Source organism: Cebus imitator, unplaced genomic scaffold, assembly GCF_001604975.1.
Source record: "Cebus imitator isolate Cc_AM_T3 unplaced genomic scaffold, Cebus_imitator-1.0 Scaffold78, whole genome shotgun sequence".
Lineage (NCBI taxonomy): Eukaryota > Metazoa > Chordata > Mammalia > Primates > Cebidae > Cebus > Cebus imitator.
Genome location: NW_016107393.1, coordinates 2107370 through 2125124, shown reverse-complemented (window position 1 = coordinate 2125124; position 17755 = coordinate 2107370). Strand labels below are relative to the sequence as shown.

At 33.5% G+C, this 17755-nt stretch overlaps 1 protein-coding gene across 1 annotated transcript in view; it reads left to right on the top strand.

Annotated features, from left to right (window-relative positions):
• Nucleotides 1-17755, top strand: part of TTN (titin) — a 271326-nt gene that overhangs the window by 123572 nt on the left and 129999 nt on the right. Inside the window, 31 exon segments of the mRNA XM_037740043.1 lie at nt 190-273; nt 1010-1090; nt 1395-1601; nt 2532-2609; nt 2823-2897; nt 3103-3195; nt 3958-4035; nt 4227-4385; nt 4601-4684; nt 4869-4946; nt 5451-5534; nt 5786-5869; nt 6074-6157; nt 6362-6616; nt 6942-7028; nt 8227-8301; nt 8467-8550; nt 9084-9158; nt 9789-9914; nt 10534-10602; nt 11510-11578; nt 11732-11821; nt 11967-12263; nt 13068-13148; nt 13956-14033; nt 14565-14648; nt 14793-14867; nt 16512-16595; nt 16708-16791; nt 16914-16997; nt 17325-17402. Coding sequence (XP_037595971.1) covers nt 190-273; nt 1010-1090; nt 1395-1601; nt 2532-2609; nt 2823-2897; nt 3103-3195; nt 3958-4035; nt 4227-4385; nt 4601-4684; nt 4869-4946; nt 5451-5534; nt 5786-5869; nt 6074-6157; nt 6362-6616; nt 6942-7028; nt 8227-8301; nt 8467-8550; nt 9084-9158; nt 9789-9914; nt 10534-10602; nt 11510-11578; nt 11732-11821; nt 11967-12263; nt 13068-13148; nt 13956-14033; nt 14565-14648; nt 14793-14867; nt 16512-16595; nt 16708-16791; nt 16914-16997; nt 17325-17402 — 3144 coding nt within the window.

The window sequence follows — 17755 nt, the reverse complement described above, 5'->3', positions numbered from 1 at the left end:
TTGCCCTGCTCTGTTTACCAAACACACTGGTTATAGGTGTCGGCTTTTGTTGTTGTTGTTACAGTTGTTGTTTTATGTTTGAAATAATGAAAATGTCACGTTTTGTATGTTTGGGCTACTCCTATACGGCTGCCTTTTTGTTGTTTGAAAGAGGGAAACAACACCTTAAAGTGAAATCTCTCTTTAAAGTGCCAGAGGAACCGAAGAGAGCTGTTCCAGAAGAAAAGTTTCCGAAACTCAAACCTAGGAGAGAGGAGGAACCACCAGCTAAAGGTATACTGACTCTTTAAAAAAGAAAAAGAAATCAAAACAAGCATCAAGGCATTAACACTAATCTAATGGAACAGGTATCATTAGAAAAAAAATAGACATATTGTAAAGTAAGTAACATAGCTTGTTAATGCATATCACTTCAAAACTAAACATTTTTGATAACAGAAAGTACTTTTTTCCTCAAAAAAAGTGAAGCTTCTTCTAAACATATGTGAATAGTTTTCCTTAATCTGTATTTGTCTTCTAATGTTTTTGTCCATAAACTAAACTCATCTGCCTAGATGCTTGTTTTATGTGGCAATCTTTGATAACATTTTAAATTGTTTTAATTCTGAATTTTCAACGTTGTACCAGTAAAGCTTAGGAAGATGTCTTAGAATTAAGGTGAAGAAACTATTCATGTAACACGGATTTCTGCCTAATGCTTGTACTTAGCTTGAATCATTATTTACGCTGTCTAGTTGTCCTTTTAAACTTTTATGAATACCACTTGATCTTCCTAAAATTATTCAACATTTTTGTAGTACTAAGTGACCTTTTATTTTAAAAAAAGATATTCATATGTAGATTACAGCAGGTTCATTTCCAAATCTATTGATTTTCTTGCCTTTTAAATGAAAGTTTAATCAGGCGTTGTTATGATTGTTTTTGTCCTTGGATTGTTTGTACAAAATTTCTCTTCACACACACATTTTCATAATCTTGCAATTCACTTTTAATAATTACTCTTTTAAAGTGACTGAATTAAGAAAAAGAGCAGTAAAGGAAGAAAAAGTATCCATTGAAGTTCAAAAAAGAGAACCTCAACCCACCAAAGGTATATTGAGCTTTGATTAAATAATGTGAGTCACGAAATTATCTAACTCTTTGCTTTCTAGTTCCCAATCTGATTCCTATACTTTATTAGCTTGTTGTTGACTGAGGGCAGGGCATCCAACATTTGAAATCACAATTAGTAAATATACTCTATGATACCTTGACCAGCAAAAAAAACAGTCAGGGTCTCCCATAATTAGTGCATGAAACCAACACAAAAGAATAAAATCAAAGTACGTTGTTACTATGAGTTATCCCTAAAGGTGCTTTAAATAAAGTGCTGCCTGTTGTTAATATTATTTTAGAAGTAACTGTAATGGAAGAGAAAGAATGGGCTTATGCCCAAGAAGAAGAAGCTGTTTCAGTACAACGGGAAGAAGAATATGAAGAATATGAAGAATACGACTATAAAGAATTTGAGGAGTATGAACCAACAGAAGAATACGACCAATACGAAGAATATGAGGAGAGGGAATATGAACGATATGAAGAGCATGAAGAATACGTCACAGGTATGAGCAAAACTGCAAACTCAAAACCACACTAAATATGTGCACATTCCATTAGAACAAGATAAAAATTTGGATGCCCAAAGACATTTGGAAAGAACTTTGTTTCATTTCATAAATGTGGAATTTTCTTCTTTGATAACTTCTGGGAGAAAAAAACCCTCTATAAAACTTAAGGTTGTTATACTTTGTTTCTGGGAATAATCAGTTGCCCCCCTCATTTTCCTCATATACAAAATAGCAAATGTCCCTAAGTTTCTTTTTCAGAAAGGTTACAAATTTGTCTTCAAATGCCCAAGATCATTCTTGTACGTGGTCAGAAATTTCTGAATAACCCTTATTCTGAAGCTTGCTATTATGGAGTATGATAGGCTATTGAGAAATTACATTTACCCACAGGGTTCCCATTATTCAAATTTGGCAATGACCACTTCAAAAGTAAAGACAGACATGTAAGCCAAAACAACCTGCTGTGTTTTACCTAATGAAGGTCAAATTTGTAGGCATATAGTTTGGGTTCCAAAGAGTTTATTTTACTCAAAAAATAAATTTCCCTATTGGAATTTCAAGATGAATCAATATTATTTTACTTCTTCAGTTTCTGATGTTTCATAGCCTAACTTTGAGAACATTCTACATAGTCACACAGACAGCATTAAAAGCCAGTGTTGCAGGGGAGTTTGAGCCAGGATTTTATCTACCTGAAGTGAAATGAGCATTTTAATAGTAAGAATTACCTAATTAAAGAAAATAGCAAGAAGGAAAGGACAATATAAGCTTGTTCTGCTTGGACCTCTGATTCTTGCCCACCTCAATAAGCTATGGCTATACTGTAGATAAAATACATTGTTTCAATCATTTGATTCCTTTTAAGAAGTTTTTAAATTTATGTTCTAAAGTCTAACATGAAATACCTTGTATGTACTTTTAAAGAAACAGAGAAGCCTATCCCTGTAAAGCCTGTACCAGAAGAACCAGTTCCCACAAAACCAAAGGCCCCGCCGGCTAAAGGTAGAGTAAAAAAACACATTATCACTTGTAAGAGATCTTTGTTTCCTCCATGGTTGTCTTACTACAAAAAAATATATGTAAAAGCGGCAGTATACAAATTCTGTGTGTGTTTGGGAATATTATGTTCTATTTGTCTTTCTTAACTTTTTGTTCTTACTAGCCTTGGGAAATCTGGTTCAGGTTTTTAAATCTCTTAATATTGATATCTTAAAGTGCCGAAGAAAGCTGTCCCCGAAGAAAAAGTACCAGTGCTCATTCCTAAGAAACTCAAACCTCCACCACCCAAAGGTACATTACCAAGTAATAACCACCAAGAATGACTTTGTTATGTATGTTCTAAAATCATGTCTTCCTACCCTGTCTGATGTTCTGTGTTTTTGCTGAGTAGGATCTTCTTGTCCTGATTCTTACATTTCAGCTTTTTTATGTGTATTTATTGCATAGTATTCATGGAGTTGGTTTTAATGCTCTTTAATAATTAATATCTTTAAAGTGCCTGAAGAACCAAAGAAAGTTGTTGAGGAAAAAATACATATTTCAATTACCAAACGTGAAAAAGAGCAGGTGACTGAACCCGCTGCTAAAGGTACAATGATTTCCTTCCTCGATTGTGATCTTTTCTGATGCCTCTTTTGAAATTAATGTAGCTATGATTCATTTTATTTTGTTGTTTCATGTCTTTTAAATTGTCAGCAGAATGTTGTATGTAAAAATCTGTAAATACAGGATAATAAGATAATACCTTTAAAAGGAAAAATTATTTCAAAATTAATCGATAGCCTGTTAGATAATGGCTGTGTCCTACCATGTGGCTACAGTACATATAAAATAGAATGGGTTTAAAATCAGTGACCATTTGGCATATTCCTAATTTACCTAAACAATGTAATGATGTGATAATATTCACCAGATTTTGGAAACTGTTTATTCATTCTAAACTCATTTTGAAGATTTTTTTTAAAGCTAACCAGTTTCCAGTCATTTTTCCCCAATTCATACTAAGTACGAAGCAACTTCCTCGCTTTTTCAGGAAGTATACTAATTGAGAAGTAAATTTAGCTTTTCAGGAAATGACATTTCTTTCAAGCAGAGATATTTGAACACTAAACATCATTTCACATTTGGGCTTTCCTACTTCATGTTTTCTTGGGTACTTCTGTGTATTTATTTTTCTGTGAAGCTCGGAATCCTTTCCACGGACGGTATAAAATTTCTTAAAGATGAACAATCACATATCTATCTCATTAAAACAAGATGCATTATTCCATCTGCTTAAAGTACAGCAAAGCAAACATTGACTAGTGGCCTTTTTCTGACAATAAAATTTCCTTATACTTAATATTTCAAGTGCCCATGAAGCCCAAGAGGGTTGTCGCAGAAGAAAAAGTACCTGTCCCTAGAAAAGAAGTAGCACCACCTGTTAGAGGTACCTAATGGCACTCTTTTAATGTGTTGTTTGTCTTTTGCTGTTGAATTCCTCTTCAGTTCTGTGTATGAAGTTCTTTTGTGGGGAAAGTAAATCTTGTTCTTTCTTCTGTTATGGGTCTATGTTTCTAAGGTGTCCTAATTTTGTTGAGTAATTAGCAAATGTCCAACTTAAAGATAATATCTTTAAAGTGCCAGAAGTGCCTAAAGAACCTGAACCAGAAGAGGTTGCCTTTGAAGAGGAAGTTGTGACCCATGTAGAAGAATATCTTGTAGAAGAAGAAGAGTACATTCATGAAGAAGAGGAGTTCGTAACTGAGGAAGAAGTGGTGCCTGTGATACCAGTCAAAGGTAGATGATGCCTCCTGCAAAGGGATGTGCAACAGCATCTCTGGAGTTTGGGTGTCTGATTTGGTCAGATTCTGGGGGTTATCAGCACTGATGGTGGCCATCTGCTTCCTTTAAAGCAGATATTTTTATATGCTGAAATATGATTTCTACAGATGCTTTTCTCATTTTATATCTTTCCTGCAACATTTCCAACATTCTTAATAATATCTTTAAAGTGCCTGAGGTACCCAAGAAACCTGTTCCAGAAGAGAAGAAACCTGTTCCTGTTCCCAAAAAGAAGGAAGCTCCACCAGCAAAAGGTACACCACCATTCACTGATGGGTATCTAAGAGACCTCATCTGCCTAGAAATAGTTAACTCAACTTTCTTCTGAGTTCAAAGCCTTGTGTGTGTCCTATCTGTTGTTAGAAAGCATTAGCTGTGCTTTATATGGATGTGTTGGTACTAGTAGTTAGAACTTAACAATTAACAATATCTTTAAAGTGCCTGAAGTTCCTAAGAAGCCAGAGGAGAAACTTTCTGTGCTTATTCCTAAAAAGGAGAAGGCTCCGCCAGCAAAAGGTACATCCTTGTAATCCATCAATGGACTAACATGATAATTCATCTATGTAGCATAACTTGGTGAGCCATAGCAGACTGTTTCCCATGGCAATATTAACAACATTAATGTCAGTGACAAGAACCACTCAGCTGGCCACAGGAGCCCCCTGGTACTCATCTCTGAGTTTTACCATCAGAGCATGCTTATGCTCAATGCTTGGCTCCTCCTCTTTAGGGGAAAGTTCTTCAAGTAAAATACATTTTTTGGCATATCAAAATGGACAAAACCATCATTTACCAGGCATTGTGTCTTGTCTTTATCACCAGTCCATGGTTTTTTCGGTGTTTTTAATTTTAATTTTTGTGGATTTTCTGGCCTTCGTTTTGTGGCTATTATAATTTTCAGTCTTAAAGTGAAATTGACAGAATATCTGTGATGCTTCAATTAAGGCCTTACGTTGCCGGCCTTAAATTTGTAGCTATGGGTGAAAAATGTGACACTAACTCTATTTGATATCTTTGAAGTTCCTGAAGTACCCAAGAAACCTGTACCAGAAGAGAAAGTACCAGTACCAGCTCCTAAAAAGGTGGAAGCTCCACCTGCCAAAGGTACATGGAACTTGCGATGTTGTCATTTTTTTTATTTTACATTTGCATATGGGTAAAAAACAATCGGTTTAATTCTGTACTCTTTGGGATGCAACTCTTTAGACAAAATCAAATATTTTATTTTAAAAATAAAATGTTTCTTGGAATATCATTGTCCTACTTTTATTACCTTATCTTAATCATTTGAAACTATGCTTGGAATCAATATTTTTATGTTGTATAAAATTTTTCTCTAAATCATTTCTTTAAAGTGCCAGAGGTGCCCAAGAAGCCTGTGCCCGAGAAGAAGGTGCCAGTTCCTGCTCCTAAGAAAGTGGAGGCCCCACCTGCAAAAGGTACATCATTTCATCATTTAAAGTACTTGGGGGAAAAGCTCACATTTATGTATATTCACATACAAATTTCCCCATAACACTGTACATTTTTAAAGTGTTTGTCTTGTTAGAAATATGTCAGGTATTTGGTGATTCTTTTTTATATCTGTTGCTCTAAAACATTGTAAAAGGACATATTCTTAAAGACAAATAATATCTTTAAAGTGCCAGAGGTGCCCAAGAAGCTCATCCCAGAAGAAAAGAAACCAACAGCTGTTCCGAAAAAAGTGGAAGCACCACCACCTAAAGGTACATTTATCTGTAACAGATCCAGGGTTAAAAGGAAAACTAACTGGTGTTAGACAGCCTTACTAATTATAATTAATGCTTAGTATTTATGTTGATAATTGATGCTTTATAATCACAGAATACTTGCCTTTCATAAGCTTCTTCATTGTTTTGAATATTTTACACAAAAGTGATGTTTGTACCATTGAATAAATATCTTTAAAGTGCCAAAGAAACCTGAACCAGTTCCAGTTCCTGTAGCTCTACCTCAGGAAGAGGAAATTCCATTTGAAGAAGAAATTGTTCCTGAAGAGGAAGTTCTACCTGAGGAAGAGGAAATTCCACCTGAGGAAGAGGAAGTTCCTCCTGAGGAAGAGGAAGTTCCTCCTGAAGAAGAGTATGTACCTGAAGAAGAAGAATTTGTACCTGAGGAAGAAGTCCTTCCAGAAGTTAAACCTAAGGTGCCAGTACCTGCACCAGGTATAACAGCTCTTCTTGGAATCATCAAGGCCTCTTTTGTGTTGAATTCTGCTTTTCCATCCTTTTTTTCATCTCCAATTTTATCTATAATGCTTTCCCCTCTGTGATTGACCATCTAAATCTTAGAAAACATTCCTGACATGTGTGCTCTTATTGTGTGTCTGCGTTGTGTATCTGTCTATCGTAAATTATCTAAATGTCTTTTCAAATTACATATTATGTAATGTTGTTTACTTGTTTGTGGTCTTATTCTCATGTGTTTCTTTGCTATATATATAATCATGTGTATGTGGTTTTTAATGCCTTCAAATGAAATGTTTTTAAGTGCCTGAAGTGCCAAAGAAACCTGTACCAGAGAAGAAAGTCCCTGTTCCCGCTACTAAAAAAGTGGAACCTCCACCACCACCCAAAGGTACACCTTCCCAAAGTGAATACACATTCTTCACCCTTAGCTTCACCACATAAATTATGGTGAAACTGGGTTTTAGGAAATATTATATTTATAAAATGGACAATCACACAGTTACATATCTACTTCTAAAAATGTTCAGGAACACTGATATCCATTTTTTCACTGGATGCAAAGCAGTATTCAAGAACAGAGATGAAGAGAAATGTCCCAAAACTGACACAAAAGTTCTAACTAATATCCTATTATTTGATTAGGAAATTAATCGTAGCTTTCATGGAGACATATTTAAATATATGAGGATAAGTATACTATATGTTTAAATATATTGAAAAATATTATTAATAAATATTTCTAAATTTCACCCTTCAGCCATTTATATTAATTGCCTTTGTAACACCAGGCTAAAAATAAAAGATGAATGTATTAAAACACAGAATAATAATATCTTCTAATACATGTATGTAAAAGGCAGCCCAACAGGTTTTGATTTTAGCATTGACTTTGCGCCTTGTCATTATTACTTTCAGCAAGTTCTTTAAACAACCCGAGCCTGAAGTTATTTTCCTATAAAATGGGGATACTAATATCAGTCCTAAAGGGCTCAGCTATTATTGTGAGGATAAAATGAAGATATTAAAGTAGTCTATCATCAAATGAATAGTATCCAGATGTAATATATTCAGTCATCTCATACTACAGGACAGAATTCATGTATTTGTACTTTAAAGCTCAATAATATTTTCTACAAAAAGTGCTGGTATGGCTGCTTAAAATCAGTGTAACCCTCCCATCAGGCCATATAGTTACATAATCAAATGAAATGGTAAAGCTGATCGTTTATTGGATATCAATGATTCAGAAATGCTTTCTAGACAATAAATTACTAGTGAATTTAAATGGATGAAATAATAGGTTGGTGCAAAAGTAATTGCAGTTTTTACCATTAATAAGTAACATCAAAAACTGCAATTACTTTTGCACCACCCTAATACCATCTGTCTGATGATAATTACATATGCTACTGGTCCCTTACTTTACAAATCCCAATTCCATTATGATATTTGGGCTCCCAACTTGATTTACAGACCTGTCGTATGCAGCTGTTGCATGTTGGTCTTTCTGTATGTGGGGACTTCTTGGTTTCTCTCTTTTTTTGTCCTTCAAAATAAATTCTTGTCATGAAATGATGTCTTTAAAGTGCCTGAGATTAAGAAGAAAGTGACAGAGAAGAAAATGGTCGTTCCCAAGAAAGAGGAGGCTCCTCCTGCCAAAGGTATTGCTATTCCCAAATAAATTAGGCTGTGCCATTTCTTTCCTTCACCTGTAAAAGTCAAAATGTCCTGTTTCCCTATTTGTTAGTACAACTTATATTACTGCTGTGTCTACTGTCTTTGTGTTTGTGAAACTGAACTTATAAAATAAAATAATATTTTTTAAGTGCCTGTGGTACCTAAGAAACCTGAGCCAGAAAAGAAGGTCCCTCCTCCTGGTCTTAAGAAAACAGCGGCCCCTCCTGCTAAAGGTACATCATCCCATAACAGGGATGTGTTTGCTGCACCGATGTTGAACTGTGGTTCTATCCACACAGGATGTTCAACATAAATGTGTGCACTGTATGGTCTGTCATTCACATTCGTCATTTGTGACTCTTTTGCATCCATGTTTGTGTTGCATACATTTTTTCATTTGGTGTTGTGTTTTACATTGTTTCTCTATGTATGTTGTTTCTAAAAAGTAAAAGTATATCTTTAAAGAGCCAGAAATCACTAAGGAACTAGTCCCTAAAGTACCCATTTCTTCCTATTAAAAAAAAGTAAAGAAAAGAAATAGAGGCTAAAGCAGTATAAAGTCGAATATCTCTTTAATAAACCCTTAATCTTAAACCAAAAACCTTTTTATTCTTTTCTCATTAACCGATTCTGTGAAATGTCAATGTTTCATCTTGTGTATGTGCCTTGTGATATTTACTCTCTTGTGTTGGAAACTGGAAACTTGGTCTTTATTCTTCTTTGGTTCTTGCATTATAAGTGTCTAAAATAATCAATATCTCTTAAGTTCCTGAGGTGCCTAAGAAGGTGGAAGAAAAACGAATCATTCTCCCTAAAGAAGAGGAAGTTCTACCAGTTGAAGGTAGATGACTTTATAAGAAAATAACATTTTAAAGTCATCCTTGTCTTATTATTGTCTAATATTTGAAGTAGATAAATGTACAATTTACCCCAGGAAATAAACATATTCAGATTCTAAAATAAATTATTATTAAACTAACAGAAATTGGGTAGGTGAGTTAATATTATTTGAATCTCCTTCCTGCATGTTCAGCCTGTTTGTCTGTTTGTTATTTGTTTTATTTTAATTAGAATTCATGAAGGGAAACTGTATTTGCTATAGGAAATTTTTCATCAAACGACTTAGTAGGCAATTGTAAAATAAGCTTATCCAAAAGAAATTCTAGTTGAGCCTGAGTAACTTGTGCAGAAAATCTGACTTCTACCACAAGTGGCTGGTTTAACTTCAAACAAGTCTTTCATTAAAAAAAAAAAATAACAATAATAATTTTAACTAAATTATCTGAAGTCTATTCTAGTTCACAAATGCTAGGATAGGCCTAACATATTTTGAAGACCCAGTAGAGATTTTTTAAGGACTAGCAAATTTCCATAAGCATTTGGAAGGCTGAGCGGTTTTCAGATATATCACTTTAGTCTAATATTCAAAATAATTATAAAAATAATATGAAAAATAATAATCTTTTTAAAGTTACTGAGGAGCCTGAAGAAGAGCCTATTCCAGAAGAAGAGATTCCAGAAGAAGAGATTCCAGAAGAAGAGATCCCAGAAGAACCACCTAGCATAGAAGCGGTTGAGGAGGTGGCGCCACCTAGAGGTATAGCTGCTTTTAAGAGTTGAACATTTAAAATACTCGGTGTTCCAAATGTTTTTCAGAATTTATCTAAATCTAATATTCACCGGTATGCTTTTCTTATATCGTATCCATGATAAAGTGAAGATTAATTATTCCTGGCACCTGAATCGATGTGTCCTTTTTTTACCCTAAACTTTTCTACTCCATCTGCAGTACAACTAAGAATGAGAGATTACTTTTCTGTTAGAGGTGATTTAATTTTTTTCTGACCAGGCCCTACTGTAATACTTTCTCCTAGATTTCAATCCTTCATTTTGTTTTCAATACTAGTATGGGGGGAATCTATTGCTGTGGTTAAAGTGTTCATTTTTTAGAAGAATCTTTAACTTACTATTCCTGAAGAATATGATTATCTTTCGTGTAATTGACATTATATTTGCTTATAGGATTTCTAAGTAATATCCTTCACACCCCTAGGGTTCCTACTTCACATTTATTATTACCATTTAGGTTGCTAATATCTTTTAAAAATAAGTCAATGTTTTGTGATATTTATTTATTTGTTGTTATATGGATGGTGTTCTTCTCATCACATGCCATTTTTCAAAATGTTCATAAAATTTCTTTTAAGTGCCCAAAGTGATTAAGAAAGCAGTACCTGAAGCACCTACTCCTGTTCCTAAAAAAGTGGAGGCACCACCAGCTAAAGGTATATCAAGCCTCATTATTAGTATCTTTAAATTACCATTAATTTTCTTTCCAAAAAGTAACATTGTCTTTTTTGGCTGCTTTCTTATAGTCATTTAGGTAGCAAATTGATTAAGGACCTACAAAAATATAACTCATTCCATTTCTTTAATCTTTTCTGGGAGGTTAATGAATAATTGTGTGTGTGTGTTTATGTATGAATTATTCTGGAAGCTTCTTAACTAGCTGATAGTTTTAATGTATTAGTATGTCTCTCTATACTTATATACATAACAATGGATCCCTCTTCCCCACATTCTAGATTTGTTCCATAAGTAGAGTTTTCTTATGTGTATTAATAATTATGTTACTATATTTATTATTTTAATGGAAAAAAATCTAATGCTTGGACGATAACTATCTTAAAGAGCCTTACGCCCCTTTTGTAATGTTTAGCCCAAGCATTCAAGGTTATTAAAAAATGTCTGCTTTTCACTGCTTCCTAATTCACTTAATGCTTCAGATAGTGCTCTTAAGCAATTAGATTATGCTGTCCCTGTCACAGTAGGCTCATCAGCTAATATAAGAGGGCACAGCAGAATGTGAGGCCAATGTCAGAGCTTAAATACTCTATAATGATAATCACTTTTTAAAAAGTCTTCATCAAGTTAAAAATAGTAAAAGTGGGCCCATATTGGTAATCCCAGTTATTAAGAGAGAAAAAAAAAAAAAAAAGAATGGCACAGGTACTTGTGGACATTTCTTCTGTGGGAATGTTAAGACAAATGAGTGATTTAAGAAAGTATTTTTATTGCCCACAGTACAGAGTGACTTCTGAGAAACTTTACTGTAATGTTGGTGATGTCTGTGGTGTTTTTATTTCATGTGTGTGCATTCTCAGCTAACTAAAACATCTAATATCTTTAAAGTGCCAAAGAAAGTTCCTGAGGAAAAAGTACCTGTTCCTGTTCAGAAAAAAGAGGCACCCCCAGCCAAAGGTATATCTTCTCTTTCAAGTCTGACTTCCTCTTCTGTCTTTTTTTGTTAAGACTTTTATGTTTCATGTCTCTGTGTCTTCATTGTTTTTGATGACTTTTGTCTATGAAAGCTTGCTCTTGACAGTCCTAAGTATTAAAACTCTATCTTTAAAGTGCCTGAAGTAACAAAGAAAGTCCCCGAAAAGAAAGTCCCCGAAAAGAAAGTCCTTGTGCCTAAGAAAGAAGCTGTTCCCCCAGTGAAAGGTATTTTGGGAAAGATCTTGGATTTTCATGTATTGTTGCATGCAAGCCTTTATTCAGCTTTAAAATATATATACTTTTTGAATGTACATCTTTGTTTCTTCAGTGTTTAAAAAAAATAAGTCTCTTAAAATAGATGCTCTTTCAGGGAAAACTGTCCTTGAAGAAAAAGAGTCAGTTGCCTTCTACCAAGAGGAAGTAGTAAAAGAAAGACTAGAATTAGAAGTAGTAGAAGCAGAAGTGGAAGAAATTCCAGAAGAAGAAGAGTTCCATGAAGTTGAAGAATATTTTGAAGAAGACGAGTTTCATGAAGTAGAAGAATTCGTCAAAGTAAAAGAACGTAGAGCTGAAGAAGAACACAGAGTTGAAAAAGTACACAGGGTAATAGAAGTTTTTGAGGCTGAAGAAGTGGAAGTATATGAAAAACCAAAAGCTCCACCTAAAGGTATAGGGAATTCTTCAAATAATACAAATTCTTATATCTTGCTCTAACTTCCTTTGAAAGTAAATTTTGTGTTCAATTTGGAAGATTAGAAACCCCATGAAATACTTTAAACATGAGTTTAAATTATTTGACACAAAGATTAATATCTCTTAACCACACGGAGTATAACTTTAGTAGACAAGATAGTAATATTTGATATCTACTTATCTAAGGAGGTCACTGTATGAATTTGAGGATTATTTTTAAATCCGACTAAGAATGTTACACAATTGTTTCAGGTACAAAAATAACTGGCCAGTGTCATTAGTTAAGTGAAAAAGAAACTCCTCTGTTTACTGAAGAATTTACATATTCAGGCAAAATAACCACTGCTTTGTTAAAATTTCAGGCAACTATTCACAAACTGAGAATTTCTTATCAAAAGCTTTTGCCAGTTTATGATACTTTCATTAGAGAAATAACATTAAGGAAGCGAAGTCTTGGTAATGGCACCCCTATTCTAGCATACTGCGAAGATAAACCATAGCACAAATAAATTATCTACAATACCACTCTCTAGATCTTGCACAAATTAATAATATATGTGTAATATGAAGGAATACGTGTGTATGTGTTTAGCATATATAGTAAATCTACAGTATACAATGATATTTAGCAAAATTAAAGCTCTTTTGGAAATAAGTGTGTTATAAATTCAAAAAATATAAATAAAGCCTTTTGTGAGCCCTCATTGTACTAACTTTAGTAATAGTGCTCCAAAATACTTCAAGTTCATTCTAAACCGAAATACTAATATCTTTGAAGGGCCTGAGATATCTGAGAAAATCATCCCTCCAAAAAAACCATCTACTAAAGTTGTTCCTCGAAAAGAGCCACCAGCTAAAGGTATCTTCTTGGTGAAAAATTACTACTTAATTTTACATACAATATAGCACCTTGGTTGCTTTATAAGTGGAAGTTTGCATTCCACTTCATGTCTTTCTTTTGTATTTCTTGTTTTTGACATGTCTAAAGCAAGCTAATATCTTTAAAGCAGCTGAGGTTCCAAGGGAAGTTCTACCAAAAAAAGGCAGTCACTGTGGTTATATGTAAAACAAATGAAAAAATATCTCTAGCAACCAAACAGTGAGCCCAGATTTCCTTCTTTGGTGCTATTTGATTCTGTAGTCACTAACACACTTACTGATAAACACATGTTTTTATATTTATTATTGATTATATTAACCTTGCAAATATAAATACATAGTGAATATGTGTCTTAATATCCATACTTTGTTTTTGTAAATCTCTTAAAGTTTACAAGAGAAATAAAAAACAGTATCTAATAAATAATATAAACTTATATCTTTAAAGTCCCTGAAGCATGTAAGAAAGTTATCACTGAAGAGAAGGTACCAACTCTTCCACAAAAGCAAACAGAAATAGCACCAGCTGAAGGCATATTATTAATTTTTCTTCTCAAGTTCTTACCATTCTAACATGGGAAATTTTCTGGATTTTTGTTGTTATATTTGTTTTAAAATTCAATGCATTTGAAATACTGTAATGTATTTGATAAAGTGATATCTATATTTTATATTGTCACTGTGTTCTGTTCTGTGTTTATATCTCTCTTATGCTCTGCTTGTTAACAATTTTTATATTTGAAAAAATATTTAAAAATAAAACAAATTATTACTATTATCTTTAAAGTACCAGAGGCGCCTAAGAAAATTGTGGTAGAAGAAAAAGTGCATGTTCCTGAAGAACCAAAAGTTCCACCAACTAAAGGTAACTGCCTTTTCTGATTCATTAATATAAAATCCTTTTTTATTCACTTGCTATGGAAGAGAGACAATTCTTCTCTCAGTGCCACAAGATGGCTACGAATGACATAAGTTTCCATTTATGTTCTGTAATAATCCTGCCTTTGGAGGTGATGTTTTAGGCATAAAGACATAAGCCCAAAGTTATCATTTGTATTAATCCTCTTGTTTAATAACTAAATAATATTGATCCCTCTTCTCTTTCAAAAATAATTCATTTTGGAAGCTCTTCTGAAGTAGCTTGAAAAAAATAAGTATGCTCTAAATGACAATAGAAAATGCTGCTATCTCCAAAGAGCAAAGTGTTTCTGATATAATGAACCGAGAACTCATCAACAAGGCAATTCAGAGAAATGCGTTGACTGCATTTGACTTATAGTTGACTTATAATTTGGGGATTTTTTACATTCTCCTTGTTAGATGCCCCTTCTAGGCTTGATATGTTTATACTCAACTATGGTGTTCTGAAAAATAAGATAAATAAATATCTTTAAAGCACCTGAAGTACCCAAGAAAATTGTCCCAGAAGAAAAAGTTCGTGAAGCTGTTCCTAAAAAGCCTGAAGTTCCGCCAGCTAAAGGTATACAGTGATACTAATCACAGCATGAAATAACTCTTGGTTTAGTTTTTCATGGTTTAAAGTGAACGTGTGTGACATTAAATCCTTATATTTTGTATCTTATATTTGTTGTTTATAACAATTAATATACTAATATCTTTAAAGTTCCTGGGATGCCTAAGAAAAGTGTTCAAGACAAAAAATCACCTATTGTTCTTCCTGAAGACACAGAGATATACAGTGAGTGTAGAAAAATTAGTGTTCTTTCTGGTTTTATTTGTGTCCTTAAATTCAGTGTTTGTCTTTACAGCTTTGAAAAGCAAATATACTAATCTCTTGTAAAAGCCTAACATGCCAAAAACATGTGACTTAAATAATTTCAGTGGCTATTATCCTCAGACCAGATATATTTCCATGCCAATTTTTAAAAAGATACTATACTTATCATAGTATGTGATTTTCGAAAAGTCATTTATCTTGTTGAATTTTCCTAACCTATTCTGTATACGTGTCTTTTGCTTTGAACAGTTTATTTTCTCAGATCATGAAGTAACTTACTTTAACACCATAATAATATTTTAATTGGATTTTATAAAATCAAATGCTCCACCATTTTTATTTTTTTACTCTTGACAACCATAATTGGAAATATTTTGGCAAAACTGCCCCAATGACCATAGATTTATAAGGCCACTCAAACCTCAAAAGAATTATCAAGACCTTTTTTTTTTTTTCTGCTTTCAGACAAAATTGGGATTAAATAATCTGAATAACGAAATAATCCAAATGGTAAAATATTGTGAGTAGAATACTGTTCAACAGGCTGAATAGTAAAAATGCCAATAGTCAAAATATTATTTTCTTTTCTTTTTTTGGCAGAGTCTCACTCTGTCATGCCCAGGCTGGTGTGCAATGGCGTGACCTCAGCTCACTGCAACCTCTGCCTCCTGGGTTCAAGCAATTCTCCTCCCTCAGCCTCCTGAGTAGCTGGGATTACAGACGCCTACCTCCACGCCTGGCTAATTTTTTGTATTTTTGGTAGAGATGGGGTTTCACCATGTTGGTCAGACTGGTCTTGAACTCCTGACCTCAAGTGATCACCCCTCTTCGGCCTCCCAACATGCTGGGATTACAGGCATAAGCCACTGTGCCCAACCCTCTTCCACTTTTTTCATCTAAAAACTTTCCTGTTGAAACTCATTTTTTTGTTGTTGTTCATCCTGTTATACTCAGTTGGGATAAAAGTATATGATCACTTCCTCCTTTGAATATCCTTTCTTTCTTGACTTTAGTTATTGTTTTCAGCCAGTCTTTCTTTCAAAAACCTGGAGAAATTTTTGTTGTCTTTATTTGCCTTATTTTCCAAATGCTTAATTTTTTAAAAATTTTCCCTGCCTCCAAACCCGAAATGGCTTTTACATTTATATTAAACTGTAAAACCATACATTAGATGTGATTTGAAAATATAGATAATGAGGTTTCTTGAAAGGGAAAGGACTTACATGAATTTCTAGTAGGTCAAATATGGGAGAATTCTCAGTGGCAATTCACCGTCTTCCCTGTTCTTTATGGACAAATCCATAAAAATAAGACCAATAGGACAATTTTACCAATAACTTTCTTAAAGCAAAATGAAGAATTATATAGTATTTGCCTGAACAATTCCTCCATTTTATTACCAATCACAGAGACATGCTGAGAGTCCTATATCGTGAAACTGAGAATGAGGCTATCTCCAGCCAATGCATTCTAGCCACTAATTTACCTCTATGTGCTACTATTAATTTTGGTGATGAATGTGGTATTATATATTATATTTTTCTTAATACAATTCTTTATCCACCTTGAAACACCCTAATTATTTAAATACTAATATCTTTAAAGCGTATGAAGCATATGAAGAAGCAGTCTTTGAAGAAAAAGTACTTGTGACTCAGCCTCAAAAGACAAAACCCAAACTAGCAAAAGGTATATAACACCAATGATCCAGTCTGAAGAAAAACTATTTTTTGACTCCTTGTAAAAAGCTCAATATTTTTCTTCACCATTTATAAATATAACTATACTCATATCTTTTAAGTGCCTGAGCCACCCAAGAAAGTTGTTCCAGAGGACAAAATAGATGTGACTATTCCTAAAAAGAGAGAAACACCGGAAACTAAAGGTATATTTCAAATACATCAAATCCAGATGAATATCTTTGGTTTTAAGACTCAAACATTGCATGCTTTATATAATTTACTGTTTTTACGACTCTTAAATGTAAACCTACTGATATCTTTAAAGAGCCTGATACAATCAGAGAAGTTTTTCCAGAAATGGAGGTACCTGAGGCTATTCCTGAAATTCCAGAACATCCTCCAACTGAAGGTATAAATAATTCTCTAGTTTGAAAATCTAAAGAAGAAAATATACTGTCTTCAGTCTGCAAAATGTTTAATGTTTAAAATACATTCTCACAACATCGAATGTTAAAATATTGTCTTTAAAGCATCTGATATACCCACAACAACGAATGATATATGACTGGCCCTCAAGAAAGTCAAGCCCCACACATATAATATACAAAGATAAAATATTAGAACAAAAATATCATTTCTAACATACAGTATCTGTTAACATCTCTAAGTTTCTTAGTATGTCATGTCTTCATGCCTTTGCCTTTTCTCAATTAAAAAAATACTAATATCTTTAAAGAGTTTGAAGTCTTCAAGAAAGGCATTCCAGAGGAACAAACTCCTATTGTTAAAAGAAGAAAAACACCATCACCAAGAGGTACAAGTTGGAAGAAAGTCAGCTTTTTAATCTCATGTTTGTGGTTGTACTTAACACATGTAAAAATACTAATATCTTTGAAGCCACAGTGGCTATGGAGGAAATCATTTCAGAGATGGATCCTCCAAGTAGAAGCTGTATGCATGGCCCAGTGAGTCATTCAAGAGAAAATAGAGGGAAAAAATACCTTTAACTTACACACATGGAAGATGGTTGAGTCAGTGTATTTTTATGAATACTCCAGAGAAAATATATATACACATATTATGACCAAAACATGTTTTAAAGAAAATATTTAATTCAGCGTGAAGCTGATCTGTAATATAATCTCTACAAGATTAGACCACCTGAGA